A 23,245-nucleotide genomic window follows, 5' to 3' on the forward strand; every position below is an offset into this window, starting at 1 on the left:
AATTTTTGAGGATCTCATCTATACATCATAGTGGAGAATGTGCATTTCAGAAACAACACGTTCCATACCTTGGTAAAGTTATTGAGAAAAAAGTATTAATCACTAGATAACCCAGAACAATATATAAATGAAGACTTTGTAATTCCATACCTCGGTTACATATCTTTATTCATTAATTCAAGAAATATTTATTAAATGTATTAACCTACCAGCCTCGGCTTTGTGTATACAGAAACAAAAACAAAATTGTATCTGAACTCAAAAGATCTCCTGTTTTAGGCTACTGATCTTTTTTCTTCATTTTTTTTCCATTTATCTTTTAAGTAGTTTTCATGTCTCCAGTGAAATCTCAACTCCACTAGACTTCGACACTTGCATTCATTTACTACATCCTTGATAAACTACTTTGGAGATACAGACGCCAAGAAGAGATTTCATGCCTTTACATACATGCATACAAACATGTCTCCACACATATAATAGGATTACACCTATATTTTAGGAATATCATCATGGTAGTTACAATGATGAGAATGTACTGGAAAAGAAAGATATTTGAAGCTGATTTGAGGACTTCTGTAATAGTCAAGATGAGTGACAGAGAATGAAAAATTGAATGTTGATCAAATGAAAGAAGAAAAGTAGAAGATGTAAGAACTTTTGCAAATACTGAATGAAGAAGATGTCATGGGACATCTCGGTGGCTCAGTGGATGGAGAGGCAGGCCTAGAGATAATAGGTCCTGTGTTCAAATCTGGCCTCCAGACTTTATCCTCCTGCAACTCCCCCCTGAAGACCAAACTCACATGCTATAATTTGTTCTTACTTATAACACCTCAGATACTTCCTTAGCTGTATGATTCTGAGCAAGTCATTTAACCCCAATTATTTAGACCTTACTCATTTTCTATCTTAGAGCTAATAATGAGTATTGATTCTAAGGTGGAAAGGAAGGTTTTTAAAAAGATATTTGATCTCTGGTTAGATTTGTAGGATAAGGGAAAGAGGGAAGTCAAGAATAATATCAAGCTTCTAAATCTCAGTATCCAAAAAAGATTAGGATTTATACAGAAATAGGGGAGTTCATTGCAAACTTCTCTGCCTGGCATGCTGGATCTTCTATACTCTAACATCAGTTTACCTTTCCTATTTTATCTACTATTATTCATCTACATATGCTATAAGCACAAGCCAGACCTAACAAGGCTCTGTTAACCAAACACTCACTAATCTCATCCCCTCTTGCTTCTTTGTCCCTAGCTTTCTCTACATATGGAATTTCCTCATTTCTTCTCTTTTATATTCTTGCCCTTCCTTCAATGTCACCTTCTCCATAAACTTTATTCTAGTACTCCAAGATAGTAAAATCTTTTTTTTTTCTTCTGATGTCACTCAACACCTTATTTGACAAATCTCTTATTCCTCTTGGATTTAACATTGAATATTATATTTATTACTGTAAGTGTTATGCCTTTTTAACTTGACTTCAGGCTTCCTGAATACAAATTACTTCTCTAGTGCCTATCACTGCATATCTAGTAGAGTCATGATGTTTACTCTATCATATGTGTTGAGTTTTAAATAAAAGTGGTCCCCTGGGACTTGAGGAAGCATCATGAAATAATAGAGGGCTGACTGTGGACTCATGAAGATCGGAATTCAAGGGCTGAATATGATATATACTAGCTACTAGCTGATATATAAGAGTAGAAGGAAGTCATTTACATTCCCTATGACTCATACAATTCTATTAGATTATAAGTTAAGAGAAAATTTGCTAGTCTGCCTTCAGAGAGAATATTTCTATGCTGTCTGATGAAGTAAAGTTCAAGTCAAGACTTCCCTCCTCCCCACTCCATGAAGTTAAAAAGCTTCAAGGCAATGAATGAAAACTGTACAATCCATTGTTGAGCCAGAAAAAAAGTTTGATTTATTATCATGTCTTTTCCTCCATTTCTAAACATGTGTACTCAATTCTGGAAGGTAGACATCAGTCACAAGTCTAGAAAGAAAGTCTAGCTCTGATTTTGTTTTTCTGGCCTTCAATTCTTGTGGAGGTTCTCCAAAGTCAGAAGGAAGAAGAAAACTGGAAATAATAAAAACATTTCCAATTGGGAATAGAGAAATCAAGTAATTCAATAATATCCATACTAGCTTTTGAATACTTTTGACTTTTAAGCTACAACCTTGGTTTTCTCTCTTCAGCTGTGTTTCTTGAATTCACTTGAAGAGTGGACCTCTGTGCACTGTGGTAAGCAGGAAGAAGAATTAAATGACTCAAAAGAGGCACAGAGGTCATCTCATTCTTGGGAAGATCTCAGAATTTTTGAGGCCAGATAATATCAAGGCTCTATTAGGCAAGCACTCACCAGTCTTAACCTCTCCATGCCTTTGATTCTAGTCTTCCCTCATACTGAAATTTCTCCCTTCTCTCCTATTGAATCTCTATTCCACTTTCCTCTTTCAACACCCAATTTAATGCCCACTTCCTTCATACAGCCTTCACTTATGCACCTACTTGGTAAAGGAAGCTAAACTGTAGTCTGGAGACCAAAAATTTCATCTTGACCCTGAGAAGAAAAGTAGCCTGATCTGGAGGAAAATTCAAAAGAATGGGGACAAGGACAGCTGAGTTAAAGTCTTGGTTCTATTACTAAATTACTGGATACCTTAGAAAAGTCTTTTTACCTCCATGGATGTCAGTTTCCTTAATGTTAAGGTTGGAGTTGACAGGCAGATGCCTTTTTGCTACCTCAATATTTTCTCTGTGTTCTAAGTTCTCCAATTCCAAAATTCTCTATTCTAAAACCTTTTTTAACCCTAGATTTTATATTATTGAATATCAAACATGCTAACTATATTTTATTTTCAAATGCCCTTTTTAACAAATATTTTATGTTCTAAGAGTCCCTGAAATTTGACAATTATAAGTTCTAGCTTCTAAAACCCCTTTGAATATTGATATTCTATGTCCTAAGATTCCTTCCCTGTCAGATATTGTGTAGCAAGGATTCTTAACGTGGAGTCTACGAACATTTTAATAACTATATTTAAATATAATTCACTTCCTTGTAATTCATAAGCACTTCATTTTTAAAGCATTATTCTAAGAAAAAGTTCTTAGATTTCACCAGACTTCCAAAGAGGTCCATGAACTAATAAATTTTAGGAATCGTTAAGAATTCATTCTTTTTCTTTTTACCTCTCCTCCTTAACATTCCCAAAACTAAATATAATGCCTGGACTTAAAAAAAAAATCTCTATGGCCTCAGCCACTTCCCAGCTGTGTGACCCTGGGCAAGTCACTTGACCCCCATTGCCCACCCTTACCAATCTTCCACCTATGAGACAATATACCGAAGTACAAGGGTTTAAAAAAATCTCTAGTTGCTAATACCTTTTCAAATTCTAATATTTTATATTCATTAAAATCACATTAGTTCACTTCCTAATTAGATACGATTTATATAGACCTAAAGGTCTATAAGGCGAGCTGGGATGAACAACTTTATTATAAATGTCAAAAGAGGAAAAACAAAGTTTTGCTCTTTCTGTGGTTTCTTTATTTTTGCAGTATAAGCTGGCACTTGTCAGCACCATCAGTGGGAAGCATTAGTTACTTTCTTTGGCTGGCCATTGCTGCTGCCTTCTAATTTTCTCTGTTTGGCTTATAAAGGGAACTAATTAATCATAGTAGGTAGACATTAATGTAAAAGACATTCATAAAACTCTGAGCTGGAGAAATTAGATAATAGTTTTTATGATGAATTGGAATTCATAGATCCTTTATAATCTTCTAGTTTCATGACTAGATTCTAAGGGCTTCAGGTCCAAAATTCTCACACTGGAAAAGGAGCTTGTAATTTCAATATTTGCATTTCAATGGAATCCTTTCTGGTACTCTAGAAAGCATCCTTATGGAGTTAGAGGACCCACATTTGAATTCCTCCTCTGCCACTTGCTAGCTATATGACCTTAGACAAGTCACCTAGCTTCCTTGGTCCTCAGTTTCCCTATCTATAAAATAATTAGAAAAGAAATGATAACTTTTAAATCTCTTCTAACTTAAATCTATACTTCTGATACTTCTGGATGTAATTCCTTAACCTCAAAACAATGGTAAGTATTCAAATTTTATGGCATATGGGTACAGAATCCATTTGGGCTCAGATAGACGTTCCTTTACCCCTCACATCATGTATTACAAACAACTGCCTTTTCATCTAGCGAGATCTCTAGCTTTCACTATAAGAAGGGGACACTTCTCCCCCTCCAGAAATTCTGAGACGTCCAACTTACCAACATCCTCAATAGCACTGCTATCTTCATTAAGTTCAAATTTCCAAATATTGAAAATGTTTTTATGCTTTCTGGACCCCCTTGGGAATCACACACAACTTAGCTTTCCTAGCACAGAGGTCTTTCCCATAGTAATTAATTGCGTAGTAAAACATGGGCCACACAAGGGAGCCTTGGTCTCCAAAGCTGATCACTCCCCGATTTTTTTCCTCTTCTTGAAGTCCAGGGAATTCAGGTTAACATGACTCAACTCCTTTTGTTTTACATCCTGATAGATTTTGTGATGCTTGGGTGGGAGGATGGACTCTGTACCCAAATGGAATCAATATGACTTCCCAAGCTGGTTCAGGGACCTGTTACCCCATCCCTCCACACATACACACATAAAGTTGTTTCTCTAAGCAACAATGAAGATACCATTTTCCAGGAGAAAACAAACAAAAATGAAAACACTTTATCACATTAAGATTAATTTGAACTATTTCATGTCTACTGTGTCCAACACATGGATAAACCAAGAGTAACTTAGAATAACATCCACTTCTATAGTGTTAGGATGTGATGTATATTGTCTTTGAAAGAAGAGAATTGAATCTGAATCTTGACTCATTTACTATTTGTGTGACCACTGTGACAGTAACTCGAGGTCTTGGCCCCAGTTTCCTCATGTAGAAAGTGAGGAGGTCTGATTGGGTAAACGAAGAGTTAACTTTCAGCTCTCTCTATATTTTATTATGATCTTTAAGTTTACAAAATATTTTCAATTCAATAAGAAGCATGTATTATGGTGAAAGCACAGTGTTAGGCATGGAGAAACAAAGAAAAAATGAGATTTAGTCTTTAAGAGAAGTCTATATTCTAAGGCAAAAGGAACATATTAGGGAGTAGGTAAATATAGTATGGATTCAAATTAATATAAAATAATTAAATAGTTTCAAGAGAGAATATAAACTTTTCAGCAATAGGGATCAGGAAAACCTTCATTTTGGTGTTCAGTTGTTTTTCAGTTGTGTCCAATTCTTTGTGATACTATTCGTGGTTTTCTTGATAGAGATACTGTATTGGTTTCTTTATTCAGCTCATTTTACACATTAAGAAATTAAGGCAAACATGGTTAACGGACTTGGCTAAGATCACACTGCTAATACATATTGGAAGCAAGACTTGAACTCAAATCTTCCTGAGTCCTCGTGGCCTGGCACTCTTATCTACTATGCTACCTAGCTGCTCACATAGGAAGTGAATCTGAACTCTGCTTTGGAAAAATCTAATAGTTCTATGAGATAAAGTTGAAGAGATCATGAAAGAGACAGAGGGATGAAATGTTGAGCACATGTAGAAGGATTTTTTTTCACATTGATCCTCTGAGGAATAAATGATTACCATACCAGAAAAGGAAACTTAAGGTAATGGGATTTTCCTAATGCTACACATCACCACTGATGGAACTCTTCAATCTGAAATCTCTATTGAGTGAATTTTTTTTTAATTTTCCAAGAAGAGGCTTTTGATATTTACATCTAGAGGTAAATTGAACTGTGAGTAAACAAAGAAAAACAAGTGCCAGGCACTGTGATTTAGTGCAAAAAATACTAAAGAAGGCATAATTTGGAAATCTGAGTTCACCTTTTATCTCTGGCACATAAAAGCTTCATGACTTTGGACAAGTCACTTTTCCTCTCCAGGTTTCAATTTCCTTTTTCTGGAATGAAGAGTTGAATTCAGTGATCTTCAAAGACTTGTAGAATTCAACCACTTCCAATCCATGGGGTCTCTCACATTTGATCTAGATATGCACAACTGCACAGAAAAAAGTAGAATGTAACCAGCAGCCATGAAACTGAGGAGCTATTGTTAGAACCCATGTCTTTGGGTACCAAATCTAATAATTCACTTTATTCTGCAGAAACCCACAGAACTCTGTCTCTCCTGCCACTGTTTCTCTCTCTGCACTGTAGCTTTCCTAGTGAACAACCAAACCTTTTGGGCAGACTGAAATTAATAACTAAGAATTGACTGTGAAAAATAAAATTAAGGAAACAGAATCATATCCGTGCAGGAGTAAGGATAGCCAGAAGATTCTCAAAGAAATGGAAAAAACGTGGAGAAGCTACGATGCTTTAGCATGAAGAATGACCTTGCCCTAAAATATCCCTACCAAAATTTGCCTGGATCTTAGATAATACACATCTTTTCTTAAAAAACTCTTTCCTCCTGTCTTAGATTTCATACTAAGTGTATCAGTTCAAAGACAGAAGAGTGGTAAGTCTTAAGCAACTGAGTTTTAATTATTTGCCCAAATCACATATCTAGGAAATGTCTACATTTGAACTCAAGTCCTCTTGACTCCAAGCCTAAAGCTCTATTTACTGTGTTATCTAGCTAAACCTTGCACTTATCATCTCATGTATCACATTCTTCCAACTCTTCAAGTTGATATAAGCTTCTTGAGAAAAGGGACAATGCCATTAAAAATAAAAACTTTGTATATCCAAGTCTCCAGGTATTATTTTTTGAAATGAAATTAAATGTAAAATTATCTTATAAATGATTAAATGTAGGTGTTAAAATTAATGGTCTGGCTGCATATATGAAAATTATAAATCTTTTATTTATAAAAGAGATGAAAATAGAGAAATACTAAAGGATAGAAAAAAAATTAGCCTATCTAACTAAATATTGTTCCAGTTCTTGGCTCAGCCAGGACTTGTTAACCTTCAATCGGAATTAAACTATCTCTAGAATACAGGAAGGGAAAACCAGCTATCCACTCACCCAAGACAATGACTGGAGCTGAAGGTGACTCCTGAGGCCTACTTTCTTCTTTGAGCCAACCTTCTTCTTGAAGCCGACTTCCTTCTTGGAATGACTCTTTCCTTGGAGTTCACTCTCTACTAGCCTCCTTCACCAGACTCTTTCACCAGTCTCTCTCCTCAGGGATTTTCATGGCTTTTATGCTGACTTCCTGTCCCTGCCCCTTTTCATGGGGGCCAATCGCAGTTTCCAAATTTTGTGAGTTCTCACCTTTGGAACCAAATCTTTCTGAGTGTGTGAACTCTTAAGTTTCTGGTTTGTTCTCACCTAGAATCAAGTAAGGAAGACAATATCTAACTGGCCCTCTAAGCTTATAATAATCACTTCTAATATCTAAATAACTAAATAACTATTATATTGATGTTGGAAAGGTCTAATCCTACTAGACAGGCAAACTCCTGAGTAGAAACCACAATGGCTTTTGCCACTCTGGCCTCCCAGGCAAACCCCAAACCAGGAACAGCGAGCAGAGAGACCTGCTCACCTCAACCCCAAGGAAACAACTGTTTAACTTCTTTCCAAATGTCTCCTCACCCAGAGTTCTCCAGGGGGAGTCCCCTGGACTTCTGGATGGGGCTTGACCCTGTATCCTGCAGGAATTCCACCCTGCCATTTTCCATATTACAGTATTTCCCCCTTTTCTAGTGGAATTTCCACTGGAAATTCTGCAGGCTTAAGATATTTCAGCACAGTTTACCCTCTCTATGCTATAACTAAGCAACTTCCTAAATAGTGTCTTATTCCTAACATCTTCATCCTAGTCTGGCTATTGCTATGGCTTATTTTAACTATCTAACCCTATCTAAGGAGAGAAAAAGGAAAGTACACAAAGGAAAAACATGGGTTTTTGGTATAAAGTACAAGCATAACAAAGAATGTAACAGAGTAACACAAGCAGAAAACCAAATCTGCAACAATTATAAGCTGCAATCACTATCCCTAAAGCATGCAATGTAAACATCTTTGAAACACATTCAAAAGCAAAATTGCAAAAAAAAAACTAAAGTGCTTCTTAACTTGCTCCTAGCTCACAACAAAAGGAACATGGTAAAACTCCATAAGCAAAGTGTTATAGAACTGTCTATTCATTTAAGTCTAAGTTTTCTTGTTAGTACCTCACTTAAGCTATGTTAATGATATTAATACTTCTAAGTTCTCAATCGTTAGTATATTCATTTTATTTTGTTAGTTATATGTGTGTACCAACCTATATACATTACAGTGATTCTCTCTGACTAACTCTGTATTTCAAAGATCCCTAAAGCTACCTCTTCCTAAGCTATTAGTAACTCTAGACTATGTGTTAGTAATTATAATACAGGCTACCCACAATGCCTATTTACAGGTGGAAGTTCCATTGATGTCTATCAAATCAAAAAACAAACAATGGATCTTTTGATATGTTAGAGATCCTAGGATACCCTTCCATTAGATACAGCTATTCACATGTAATATGTACATATAATACATATATACAAAAGAGACTCATTTATCTACATGAGGTCTATGTTAAAAGGTGAACAATCAGTTTTGTTTTGTGACCAATGAACTAATGAGGGCTGATGCATGCACATACTTACCCCTTACTGCACAGGTCTTCTGGGCACACCGGAGAATCACAATTCTCCTTGTGTAGCATATGTGGTGTGGCATGCAAGCTACCATGTGATGTCTCATATGTGCAATGTGTGTTTATGACATGATATTATAGCCTTATGTATTTCTTCCTTCCAGTCCTCTTCCTGCACAGTACTTAATAAAGATTACAAAACTCTTGTGATTGTCCATTCCTTCATGCCACCTCTGCTGTGAAGTGTTGCAGCTTGTAGCTTCTGTGTTCTTCGTTTCTTCATCTGTACCGCCTGCATACTTGCTGTTGTCTATCATCCTGCCGGGTGGTTGGCTTGTCACCTTCTTAATTAGGAACATTAGTAGTCGTGATGTAATTGTGTTGACTTTCATTGTGTTGTTTTTGCGTTGCAAAAAGTTTTGCAATTTTTTTTTTTAGAATTCCAAGCAGTTTATTATTCTTCAACAGTACATTCTGTTTGCTGTGGATCTGGCCATACATTCATTTCACGTTGCTCTAAGTCAGTTGGTTCTTCATGGTGTTCTTCAGGTACATCATGTTCTTTTACAGGCTTCACATGTGTGATATGGAACCAGGGGTCTCTGTTCTCAAATTTTTACACATGTTGGACTAGTTAATAGTACCTGATAAGGCCCAACCCATTTAGGGTCTAGAACGGATTTTCTTGCAAAGTTCCTTATGTAGACCACATATCCCAGTTTAAGCTGATGTAAGCTAAAGTCTAAAGAAACTCTCTGGATTACCAAACCAAGTTTGTGCAGTTCATCCAGTCTTTTCTTTAAGGCTTTTATATATTTATATAGCTGACATTCAGCTCCAAGGTGTGACAAGGGAGCTGGCTCCTGGGATGAACTATGCCATGGAGCGTGACCATACAAAAGTTCATACAGTGACAATCGTATGTCACTACAGGGTTGACTTCTTAAATAAAAGAGAACAATGGGGAGTGCTCATACCCATTTCAGATGGCTTTCAGAACACACTTTTCTGATCAGAGTTTTAATTCTCTTATTGCAGACTTCAATTTTCCCTGAGGATGAGGGGTGATAGACTGAATGTAAGCTTCTCTTTATCCCCAAGGTCTTATAAATCTCATGCAAGGTGGTTTGAGAAAAGTGTGACCCATGGTCCAAGTGAACTCTAGCTGGTACAGAAAATCTCGGGACTATCTCTCTCAGAATTGTCTTCACCACAAAGGCTGCATTGTTTTTCTTTGCAGGGAACACTTCAGGCCATTGAGTCAACCTGTCAACAATGATTAGGCATATTTGTATCCTTGACAATTGGGCATTGATATATAATCAATATGCAAGCACTCAAATGGGGTATATGCAAATTGTCTGCCCCCTAGTCCCTTAATTCTGGTCATGCCCTGATTGTACTGCAAGCAAACCTTGCATTTTTGGCATGTGCTAATTGCACAAGTGAATATGCCAGGAGCTGTCCAGTGTCTTCGAATGCCATCCTCCAGGGTTTGGGTCCCAAAATGACCTTCGGCATGCAATGCATTGCATAGGGTATTACATAAAGATCTTGGAAGAATGGGTTTGTCTTCACTAGAAAACCATACACCTCTCACTAATTTGGCCCCTAGATTTTCTACCCAGTGCTTCACTTCCCTTGAGAAGTATGCCTGTTTTAGATCTGCTTCATCCACCAAGGAGAAGTTCAGCACATGGATGGGACCGAATCGGGCACCATAATTGGCTATTATATCTGCCCTTTTGTTTCCTAAAGAGACTCCATCGACATCTTTTTTCCATATTACACCTAGCATCAAATAAGGTGCAAACTCCCAGAGGACCAAGAATTCCCTTTCAAAATCCCCCCTTTGGTTATTTGGGAGACTATTCTCCCCAATGAAACATTTTACATAATCAGAAACTACAATAGTTAGAGATAAGAAAGAAATGAAAGATAGGAAGAGAAAGAGAGCAAACCAATGTTTGGTACACACATTGACAAAAGGCCAATTGGGGGCAATCCCCTTTTTGGCATAAGAGTATACATATAAAATAAATGTGTCAACTCCCCACAGTTCAATCAATTATGCTCCATATTTTCTGGGTTTTCTGATGCTGTGAAGGTTTCCTTTGGGCATCTTCAAGGTGCCTTCTTCAAATAATTCATCTTCTAGATTCAGAGAGTTATCGAGCTCTCTTTCCTGAAATGTTTCTTTCTCAAAAGATTTTTTTTAGTTTTATGGCAGTTATGCAATCTTACAATACAGTATTTATTGCTATAGCTTCTACCTCTTATTTTCATTTTGATTCTAGATCCTCTTCTTTTATGTGTCACCCATTCCCCAAATATGTATACCTTTATAGGTTATTCCACTAGCCTATAGGAGAAAAGAAATGCAAGCACTCAACTTAAATCCTTATGAAATCTCGGAGCAGAGTAAGGTAGTTATTCCATAGCTGAAAATTAAGTAAGAGATTCATGTTGGTGGGGATGGACAGGAAGGAATGATTCTAATAATGAGTGCTCTTAAGAAACAAAACATGATGCTGGGGGGGTGGGGTGGGGGCAGCTAGTGGTTCAGTGGATTGAGAACCAGGCCCAGAGATGGGAGGTTCTGGGTTCAAATCTGTCCTCAGACACTTCCTAGCTGTGTGACACTGGACAAGTCACCTGAAACCCATTGATTAACCCTTACCACTCTTCTGCCTTGGAACCAATTCCCAGTATTGATTCCAAGACAGAAGGTAAGGGTTTTAAAAAAAAACAGGATGCTTGGGCGTAATTTAGTGGATATCATATTATAATCATTCTTGCTTTAATGTTCTCATCTAGTACATGATTACTATTGAAGAGTTCAAGAGTCATTGAGAACAAATTTGGTTAAATGGGAAGTATTAAGTCAGATGCCTAAAATTTATCCCAAAAGCCCTAAAAAGGTACTGAATAGCAGGAGTATGTCTTGATAGACACACCAGCATCAGAGACAGGGAAATAAGAGTGAACAAACACATATGGCTGTAAATGACCACTCCTTCTGATATGCTTCCACTTGCCCTGATGGTATGGGTGGTGATTAGGAGAAACAATGTCAGCCAAGATAAAGAAACAAGGGGATTTTGTGCTACATCAGATGAGTTGACTCTTCTATCCCTGCTACAATATCTGCATGCATGAATAGATTCAATCAAATCCTGAGGATTAAAAGTAGTTTATGGAATTCTTCACAATAAATGGCAAACTCATTTTAAGGACTGAGTCTAAGACTTCCATATAGTAGCCAAAGACAATGATACAATCGATAAACAAATGTAATAAGCCACCAACAATGATTTAACTTTCTGATGAAACAGAATTTTAGGTTAAAATGTATAATATGAAGTGGAAAAATCATATCCCCTTACACATTTCTAAAATTATCTTAGGGGCTTGGGGCATTTCTAGTTTTGAATATGCACTGCTATATATTTTTTTAAATTTTCTAAATGAATTATCTTTACATCAAGATGATGCCCCTATCTCCCACACCCAAAAAAAGAGCAAACAAGGAAGCATCAAGGACTCGGGATCAAGGTAACATCTTGCTTCACCACTTATATAAAATATAACTTGTAGAACCTCTGAGCTCCTTGAGAGTCTTTCTTTAAAGGAGAATGTTATTGGTATTTATTATCAATTTGTTTCTAAGTATGCCTGCTTATCACATAGTATGGGAATATAAGAAAAGTCAAATAGATATGTATAAGAGAGAGANAGTTTGAACTCAAGAAAAGGACTCTTTATCTTTCTCATCAAATTGCATATTCTAATATTATGAACATTAATTATTTCATGGGATCTAATGTATATTTCTAACCTCACCAAGGATCATAGGACTACTTGATCATAAAGCAAATTGGCCAAAATAGCAGATATTTGTTCATCCTTTCTCAATCTGATCTCCCCTCCCCCACCTTTATTTTTTTCTTCAGGATTTCAGAGCTGCTACTTCTCAGGATTATCAGTATAAAGTGATGGCCATCACTTCCTGCTGCCAATTACTATTACCTTCTAATTTCCTCTTTCTGTCTGTTAAGTGTTGAGGATCCAGATCGCCAAGTTTAACTTTTTTTTAAACCCTTAACTTCTGTGTATTGGCTCCTAGGTGAAAGAGTAGTAAGGGTGGGCAATGGGGGTCAAGTGACTTGCCCAGGGTCACACAGCTGGGAAGTGTCTGAGGCCGGATTTGAACCTAGGACCTCCAGTCTCTAGGCCTGACTCTCAATCCGCTGAAATTCCCAGCTGCCCCCAAGCCAAATTTAACTTTGCCTGTAAACCTGATAAAAGATTCCTATCTGGAGGGCTTTCATTTCTAGGTTTTGAGCTAGATTTGCCTTTCATGGACCACTTCCATCCACTTGTGGGTTTCTGATTATCTCCCAGTGATTCCAAAAATCTAACTGTAGGGGAGGGAGAAAAAGGAGGATGATATTGCTGTATTTTTCAACTAGTGCATTTCAAATAGTAGAAAGAGCTCTGGTTTTGGAGACAAGGGACCTGGCTTTAAATCTTTGCTGTGACCCACCATGGACAAATCACCTAACACCCCTGCTTTTTCCAATCATCCCTTGCCTGTGAAATAATGGAGTCAAGGCCAATAACTTCTAAGGTCCCTTTCAACTTTATAGTTTCAATGCTTTATCCCCGAAGAAATGCCTCTAGTGGTTGGATTACAGGCATTGAAGCAAACGGTAGTTGGACTTGGCTAAAACTTTGATTGATCCTCATTTTGTCCCTTACAGGCAGCTGCCTCCTTCACCTAACCAGACTCCCAGCAGTCCCTGTAATAATGAAAAAACACAAGTATTTCAAAGCATCCCTGGACCATGAAACTTACCTATACCCTCAGAAGCTGTCATCTTGGTGTAACCTGATTCTGTTCATCTTGGAACCTTTTCTATCTACTCTGGTTTCCTTGGGGTATCAGACACCATCGAATGCTTCATTTCTCATGGCCTGAAAAATTTCTCCCATAATAATTAGTGCCTAAGAGGACATGGCTACCCCAGGGAATTATGGTCTCCAAAGCTGATCAATTTATGACTTTCTTTCTCTTGCTGAGACCTGGAGAATTCAAAAGCATAATAACAGCATGATCTCTTTCTGCATTAGAGCCCAAGAGATTCTGGGATTGCAGGGTATAGTATAGAGTAATCTGTTTCAAATGGGTCTGATACAGCTCCACAAGATCAATTCAACAGAAGGTAACAGAGGCTAAATCATTTTCCAGGAGAGAACTAGAAGAAAAAAAAGGAATTCTTAGGCTAAGATAACATATTCTTGGTCAATCTCAGATGAACTAATTGTCCATTGTATGCATAAGCCAAGTCACACTGAAGAAACGACCTTAATTTCTATGATTCTTGGAAATGCTGTGTATTGCAGTGGAAAATGATTAAACTTGGAATAGGAATATATGCTGGATTTAAAATCAGGAAGACCTGAGTTCAAATCTAGCCTCAGACTAGCTATGCAGCCCTGGTTAAGTCATTTCACCTCTGAAGGCCTCATTTTCTTTATGTAGAATAATGATAGTTAACATTCAGGTAGCATCTACTCTGCCCCATACACTAAGCTAATTACTTTTACAAATATTATCTATCTTCTTTGATCCTCACAAGAATCCTGAGAGGCAGATGCCATTATAATTATTATTTGTTTTTACATTTTACAAATGAGGTTGCTAAGGAAAATGGATTAAATGCCTTGCCCAAGGTCATATAGCAGGTAAGTGTCTGAGACTAGATTTGAACTCAGGACTTTCTAATTGCAGGCCCACAGCCCTATCAACTATGACGTCTAGTTGGTCACCCAATTGGGGATCATAATAACATTCATATTCCCAACCTGTAGTAAAGAGATCAAATAATAAGCATAAAGTACCCTTCAAAGTCCCAGGCACATAATAAGTGCTTTAAAATGAGTATTTCCTGGGGCACCTCAGTGTCTCAGTGGATTGAGAGCCAGACCTAGAGATGGGAAGTCCTGAGTTCAAATAGGATCTTAGACACTTCCTAGTTGTGTGACCCTGAGCAAGTCACTTAACCCAATTGCCTAATTCTTACTGCAGTTCTGCTTTGGAATCAATACTTAGTAATGATTCTAAGATGGAAAGCAAAGGATTTTTTAATGAATGTTCCCTCCTTATCTTCTGAAAAAAATTAAAACAATAATATTATGTATGTCACATGATTATTTTGAGAATCAAATGCAATGCATTAATTAATTAATTACTATTAATTAATAGCAATTAACTATTGCTAGCTTAATATTACAAGCTTAGTAATTTGGCATTCTTTTTTTTAGACACTTGTACTTCGGTGTATTGTCTCATAGGTGGAAGATTGGTAAGGGTGGGCAATGGGGGTCAAGTGACTTGCCCAGGGTCACACAGATGGGAAGTGGCTGAGGCCGAGTTTGAACCTAGGACCTCCTGTCTCTAGGCCTGACTCTCACTCCACTGAGCTACCCAGCTGCCCCAATTTGGCATTCTTGACAAAATGGCAGATACTGTTCTCACTAAGTAACCAAGTGACTGTTGAGCTAAACAGAGTGCTTGTTGGTTCTTCTCAAACATGATATTTCATCTTCCATCTCCTGCTTCCATCTCTTTGCCCAGGCTGATGTCATTCCTAGAAAGGTTTCTCTTTTTACTTCTGCCTCCAATTCTGATCAAGGCACTGCTCATGTGTCACCTTCTACACAGGATGGCTTCCCTAAGCCCCCTTATTCATACTGACATGAGCAGAACCAGAGGAACAATGCATGCAGCAATAGAAATATTTTATAATGATCATCTGTGAAGGACTAAACCACTATTAGCAAAGCAAGTCTCCAAGACAACCACAAGGGACTCATGAGGAAAATGTTCTCCACAGACAAAGAAGAAACTGGTGGAGTCTGAGTGCAGATCAAAGCAGGCCATCCTTCCATATATATTTCCTTCATGAGATTTCTATTATATATGTGAGTGATATTGAAATAGGTAGATGGGAATACCAAGTACACACAAGGGTATTAACCATGAAAGGGCCCACTCCCACAAACCCACAAGTGAAAGGTCACACAAGATAACCTACACCAGGAATGTGGGAAATGAGTAATGGGCAAAGTACACACTCAGGTTGGTAATGGCAGTTAACAGTTTACTGGCCACCAGCCTAGCCAGGGAAACTCAGGGTTTGGAAGAAGGTATCTAACAGTGGGTTCTTTCTTGGGGTAGAGGAAGACACAGGAAGTAAATAAAAACAGTTTAATAATGAGTTTTAGGGTTGGAGATGTAGGGAAAGGTCACACTAAAACTGGGTATCTATGGACAGACTCCAGGGAATGGAAAGGTGGGGAAAACTCTATTCTGTGCCAACACAGGCTGTCAGGTCCAGCTTGGCAGGTTAGAAGGGGAATTGGATGTCTCACAACTGGGTCCTCCCCAGCTCCAGTGATGAACTAACAGTGGTTCCCAAACTTTTTTGGCCTACCACCCCCTTTCCAGAAAAAAAAATATTACTTAGTGCCTCCTGTCACATACTATCACTGCCCCCTTACAGTTATTCACCACCCCCAAATGCACCTGTAGCCATCACTGCTTCCCTGGATTGCTTCAGCACCCACCAGGGGGCGGTGGCACCCACTTTGAGAATCACTGAAAGGTTTTCCAGGATCACAGGTCCATAGAAAGAAAAATCCACAAAGAGATGAAGAGAGGGAGCTGAACCAGTCTGGATGTCCACCATCCAGAGCCAAATTCACTGGTCAAACTTGAATTTCCACAGAATAGATGTTTCTTGTAGGAGATAAATCCACTTTCCTGGGCTCTTCACTAGAGACAGTTAAAACCAGCATCTAACTGCCTCAGCCATACCAGAGTCACTCTCAGGAAAAAAAGATTCCCTTCCTTCTCACTATTCCATGATTGGAGCTGTCCAGCACTTGCCTGACAGACCTGGCTGCTACTTTATACTAAATGTCTAAAATCCTAAGGATTTATACTTATGTCTATATCCTACTTATAAATTTGCCTATAACAATATCTTTTCTTCTATCATGATATTAAGTAATTTAGAAATATGTATTACATGAAAGTATAAGTATAATGTATATCACACCATTCACCATTTTGGGGAAAGGTGGGGTAGGGAAGGAGAAAATACGAATTTTTAAAATGTAAAAAAAATTGTTAAAAATTGTTGCTATAGGGGGCAGCTGGGTAGCTCAGTGGATTGAGAGTCAGGCCTAGAGACGGGAGGTCCTAGGTTCAAATCTGGCCTCAGACACTTCCCAGCTGTGTGACCCTGGGCAAGTCACTTGACCCCCATTGCCTACCCTTACCACTCTTCTGCCTTGGAGCCAATACACAGTATTGACTCCAAGACGGAAGGTAAGGGTTTAAAAAAAAAAATTGTTGCTACATGTAAATGAAGGTTTTTTTTTATTAAAACCCTTACCTTCTGTCTTGGAGTCAATACTGTGTATTGGTTCCAAAGCAGAAGAGTGGTAAGGGTAGGCAATGGGGGTCAAGTGACTTGCCCAGGGTCACACAGCTGAGAAGTGGCTGAGGCCAGATTTGAACCTAGGACCTCCTGTCTCTAGGCCTGACTCTCATTCCACTGAACTACCCAGCTGCCCCCAGAAGGTTTTTTTTTAATTGGAAAAAAGAACCAATAGGAGGTAGCTAGGCAGCTCAGTAGATTGAGAGCCAGCCTAGAGATAGGTAAGAATTTTAAAAAACCTCTCTCTCTCTCTCTCTCTCTCTCTCTCTCTCTCTCTCTCTCTCTCTCTCTCTCTCTCTCTCTCCATACATATACATATATGTTTATATGTACATATGTGTATACTTACATAAGTGCATGGTTTCATATATACTACTCTGATTTTCTTTGTATATTGAAATGTTTCTCTTTTTTGATTATTGAGAAGTTTATATTAAAAAATTTAAAAGAAATAATATTGAGGGAGTTGGAAGGTTCTGTGTTGGTAGAATGACTTGATTTTTGTACAATGGGTGGTGAGGTGGCCTCACAAAGGAAGTCAGATGGGGAAGTAGATATAATATTAGACTTTGAGTCATTATTTGAATTCATATTTTGCCTCAGACATATCAGCTATTATCCTGAATAAGTCACTTTACCTCAGTAGAGCATCTGTAAAATGGAGGTAATAATATCTACCTCCCAGGATTACTGTTAGCCTCAAGTAAGGTAATATTTGTAAATCACTTAGCATAGTGACTGGCACATAGTAGATGTTCACTAAAAGCTTGTTTTTGTTTTTTTTAAACACTTACCTACAATATTAGAGACAATAAATGTACTGGTTTCCAAGGCAGAAGAGCAATAAGAGCTGGGCAATAGGGTTTGAGTGACTTTCCCAGGGTCAAACAGCTAAGAAATATCTGAGGCCAAATTTGAATCCAGGACCTCCCATCTCCTGACCTCTCTCCTTCTATTGAACAACTTAGCAATGTAGATGCTCCCATTGTTTGTTTTCTTTATCCTTCTTTCTATCCTGAAAAACTGGAAGATCTGAAATCAAATCCCACTTCTGAAGCATACTGACTGTCTGACATGCTCAAGTCATTTAACCCCTTAAAGAGTTACTCTAATCAATTCTTTTAGGAGTATAAGTTACATAGTAGATGCCAGTTTGTCTTGATAGAAGCAGTTTTTCTGCTCACAGAATTACCCAGTGATGGGCAAACTATGGCCCACGGGCCAGATGTGGCCCCCTGAAATTTTCTATCCAGCAGTGGGACATTATTCCTAATATGACAAATACAATGAGTAGAATACAATACAATGAAACTTTGAAAAAGTTGCCTTAGAAACAGACTGACAGATGACCTTTCCTTTGGTCCTCTCTTTATAAAGTTTGCCCATCACTGGTCTAGACCAATGAAAAAACAGGTACAAGACTAATCCCATATATTTGTAGTTATCTGGATTTGTTATCAAATAGTTTTAAAAACTTTGAGCTAAAATAGATTCTGTATTTTTACAAGTTTGTTGCACAATTTCTACCATTTACTTACACAAATCTACCACCAGTCAGTAAGTCTGGATTCCTTTAGAATAAGCTTCATGTAATTTTTTTTTTGTTCAATCTTTTAGATTAGAAATCAGTATCTTAAGCCCTTCGTGTCTATAAATAAATCCATTTGACATCAGTTCCACATTTCTATTTTGACTTATTGTTTGAATTTATATGGATGTCATTGATGTTGTGGTTTCCCTTCTTTTTGGTGTTATTATTTTGGTCACATTTCTGAAATGGGGATAGAGTTGGGTGTAGTGAGTTTTTGTTTCATTTCTTTTGTTTTTTTTGTCCATAGTCTTGTTTATTCACCTTCTCATTTCTATTTCTCAAACTTACATCTAAAATGGAAGGAATCTGGAACTTGGAATAATGCAACATGGGTTCTAGTCTCAGTCTGGTCACTTTCTATTGTGGATTTTAAAATTAATATTCAATATCTCCAAAGTATAATATTGATAGAGATTTATTAATATTTAACTAGAGAGCTGGAGAACACAGAGAACGTTCCCCACTCACTTCACGTGGAAGAGAGAGCTAGGGCAACAAGGACCGATCACCACTCAATTCAGGTGGAAGAGAGAGAGGGAGGGATGTTATACAAAACTTATATACAATCACACAAAAGATGCACGTAAATAGAAAGGAAAAGAAATTGTGAGTAATACAGAAAAGAATCCTGGGCAATGCAGTTCCAGGGGTTCAAGATTTTCCCAACTATACATTATCCCTGTGATCTTTGAAAAGTCACCTACTCTCTCTAGATTTCAACTTGTTCCTCTGAAAATCAGGGAGTTTCAAGAAGTTCAAAGGCAGTGAGAAACCCAGAACAAAGTGGGTGCTAAGACAAAGAAACTTTGGTCACTGAATAAAATGTTACTTGCAAATCTCTTGGAATATTATACTAAAAGCAAATAATCACTCTATGAAATTCATGAAACTCTAGGAGATTTTTATGATCTAATGAAGAATAAAGTAAACAGAAACATATAATATAGTCAAGTGATTAAAATATTAGTGAAATCATATTTGAAGGAAGCCAAAATATTGAATTAATTATTTTGTTATTATGATTTTGAGTATAGAAAATAATATTGGCACGCTCTTCTCATTAGTAGAGGTCAACAAACATAATTAATTATAATGACTAATCTTGGTCCTGAAGGGCAGGAAATGAAAAGACCTTCTTTTTCTTCATACAGTGGGTTGGAAAAACACAAGTAAAAGTAAGATATGTCCTAGTCACTATAACAGCTAGACTTGCTGAATTATTTTTTTCTTAGTTTTATAAGTAATGGTTTGATTGAGAAGCAAATAGCTGGATTAAACATAAGAAACATTAAATTTGTTATTATTATTTTAATTAATGGGTAAGAATATAAAAATTAAGATCCTATCTGCTTTGAAATAGTGAAAACCACATTAAGAAAAAGAGGAATTGACATCTTCTTTTAATTAGAACATTAATAAAAGCATGCAAATGGACATGTTAATATCATATAAAGTTTTAAAATTAGAGATGTAAAGTGATTTCTCCACCTTGAAAAAATGATTTAAATAAATTTACATTTTTAAAAACTTTTTTTGGAAAGAACACTATAATGACAAACATATTTTGTTTTATTTCATTTTTGCCTTTAAAACTTTTATTTAGGAAACTCTTATTCGATCTCGCATTTTTTTCAAGGCATCTTTAACGTCTTTATTCCTGAAGCTGTAGATCATTGGATTTAACATGGGCATCGCCACAGTGTAGAACAGAGACACCATTTTATCCCTCTCCAAAGAGTAGCTAGAACTAGGACGGGAATAAATAAAGAGAATTGAACCATAATATAGGGTCACAGCTGTTAGATGGGAGCCACAAGTAGAGAAGGCTTTGAGTCTGCCCTGGTTAGATCGAATCCTCAAAATGGCAGCAATGATGAAGAGGTAGGAGGCTAGGATGAGCACAGTGGGAGTGATAACGTTGGAGGCAAGGATAAAATAGAGCACAGTCTGGTAACTGTCTTTGACATCACATGCCAGCTTCACAAGGGGTGGCAGGTCACAAAAGAAGTCATCAATAACATTATCCCCACAGAAAGTCAGGGTGAACGTTTCACTTGTAATGATGATGGAGTTAATGAAGCCTCCAGTATAAGAAGCTGCAACCAGATACGAGGATAATCTTGGGGACATAGACTGAGTGTAGAGCAGTGGCTTAGAGATGGCAACATAACGGTCATATGCCATGGCAGCCAACAGATAACATTCACTGTATGCTAGCCCAGCTGAGAAGAAGAACTGAGCTAGACAACCAGCAAAGGAAATACTCTTGTCATCAGAGATACATGTCAACATGATTTTAGGGGTATACACAGTAGAATACCAGATATCCAGAAAAGACAGGTTCCCAATGAAGAAATACATGGCAGTGTAGAGCCGGGAGTCTGTACAAATTAATGTAATCAGAGTGATGTTCCCCACTACAGTTGTGCAATACATTAGAAGGAAGACCACAAAGAGAACCAATTGTGTTACAGGATCTTTGGTAAAACCCACCAGAATGAAGTCACTTACAGTGTGATTAACTTTCTTCATAGCTATAAGGAGTGTATGAAAAAAATCCCAAAAGTTAAAACTGTTTCAAAGTGGAATGTTTGCTTTGGGATATAATGAAATCCCTGCCACAGATCATTTTCAAGAAAGATCACTCATTGGGGACATTGGTCAGGTTGCAGTAGATGCCTTTCAACTTTCAGTGTTTTGAATCTGTTGACCCATCTGTATATGGAAGAAAAAAATAAATACAAGCCTGGCTTAGAACAATCATGACCTGTGCTTCTGAAAAGGCAATTACAAATTACTTCAGAACCTGAAATGGAAGATGAAGGCAGTAGAAGAAAAAAGTAGTTGGCAAGAGAAAGCAAACTAAGTAATCTACAGTAATTGGAACGATTAACGTTTAGAGAAAAAATAATGGATGCATTGTTCAATTGGTAAATTAACAGAGTGATTTGTACAAGGCTGAAGGGGACATGGAGTATAGCTATTGAGTTTTCAAGATTAAAGAAAAGAAATTGAGTGGGGATGTAAGGTAAATGAGAGGTGATAATTCACTGAAAAAAGGTTTTTGCCAGATTCTCAGGGTGTACATATAAACATGCACAGATTAGTTTTAAACTGAAAATATCTGGATATTGGAGTGAAAGAACATTACACAGAGGAGAAAGAGATGGAAAAAGATAGTCAGGGAAAAAAGAGTTGAGATTTTTCCTGAAGAGGAAGGAAAAAATGTTCAGATGAGTCTGTGCCCCAAACAGTGATGGTATAGAATAGCAGAAGCAATCAGAGTAAGTCAAGGGAACTTAATTGTAATTGGTGATTCCTGCTCACCAATACTGAGAAGGCTATCAGCACATAAATATTTACTGAAATGGAAGTGGGCATGATAACTATCTTCCAGTATTTGAAGGACTATCATGTGAAGGAAGGATTGGATTTATTCCTTTTGGCCTCAGAGAGTAGAAGACAATTTCAACTTGTCACCACCCTTTGAATTCTTCAAGCATTGGCTAGATGATCACTATTCAAGTATGTTTTTAGTGGAAATTCATTTTTTATATGAGTCATCCTTTATTTCCCTACAGTCTTTTCCTACTCTCAAATCCTATTATTTTTTTGCCTGTTTCATCTTAGCATTTCGCTCCTTTTATAAAACTATTTCATAGCATGGTAACTCAATTATATTTATTTTGCAACATCCACATAATGTTCTGAGCATTCACAACCATGAGAAATTTTCATAACTCCAGATATTTGGAAAGAGAGGTTGCCCAGATATCAATACCTGGGATTATATTGCTTGTATCTATCAACAGAAATTCTCTCAGAGCTGAGAGCATAGTTGTCAGTGAATGAATACTCTCAATTTACTTGATTGCCTATATAAGAAAATGTTAAAAAAAAAAGTTTTTGTTTTGTGTCAGGTCTTTTCACGAATCTTGTGTAAAATCAACTTGTTTAATGAATAAAGAGATCATGAATAGCACCAACATTTGCAGGGATTTTGTTTTATTTGACCTTGTGAAACTCATTTATCCCTTTTGAATTCAGTTTAGTCCAGTAAAGTAATGGAGTCAGACAAGATGGTTCTCGTGGGCTTTTTTCTTCTAACATTCTCTGAGTCTAGGATTTGATATTTTCAATACACTATTATTTCCTATGAATCTCTTAAAATTCTCCATTTTACTAATTTACCTTATTTTCAATTAGTTTACAGTTGAAATTTAATTCTGGATTCAATTCTGAATGGATTTATTCCTAATTATTTTAAACTAATAACTTTTGTTTTCTAAAGCAAGGTCCTAGTCTAATGCCTAATTGTGAAACAGAAAACATTCTAGTATCTCAAAGCCTGTGACAACAAAATGGAAAGAGAAAAATTAAGGAAGAGCAGAAGGAAAGAAGGAAGAAAGGAGAGAAATAAGGAAGAAAGGAGGGAAAGAAGGAAGGAAGGAAAGAAAGAAG

General features: G+C 37.1%; 1 protein-coding gene across 1 annotated transcript; it reads right to left on the reverse strand.

Annotated features, from left to right (window-relative positions):
• Positions 1-20,383: 20,383 nt before the first annotated feature.
• On the reverse strand, positions 20,384-21,316 carry LOC123251962 (olfactory receptor 1013-like). Its single transcript, XM_044681302.1, has one exon. It carries the CDS (start codon positions 21,314-21,316, stop codon positions 20,384-20,386), a length of 933 nt encoding a protein of 310 aa, XP_044537237.1.
• Between the last annotated feature and the right edge of the window lie 1,929 nt (positions 21,317-23,245).

Source organism: Gracilinanus agilis, chromosome 6 (genome assembly GCF_016433145.1).
Source record: "Gracilinanus agilis isolate LMUSP501 chromosome 6, AgileGrace, whole genome shotgun sequence".
Taxonomy (NCBI): domain Eukaryota; kingdom Metazoa; phylum Chordata; class Mammalia; order Didelphimorphia; family Didelphidae; genus Gracilinanus; species Gracilinanus agilis.

Excerpts from the sequence above, each read along its gene's own strand:
- LOC123251962 (XM_044681302.1), bottom strand. The coding sequence starts at position 21,316 with ATGAAGAAAGTTAATCACACTGTAAGTGACTTCATTCTGGTGGGTTTT.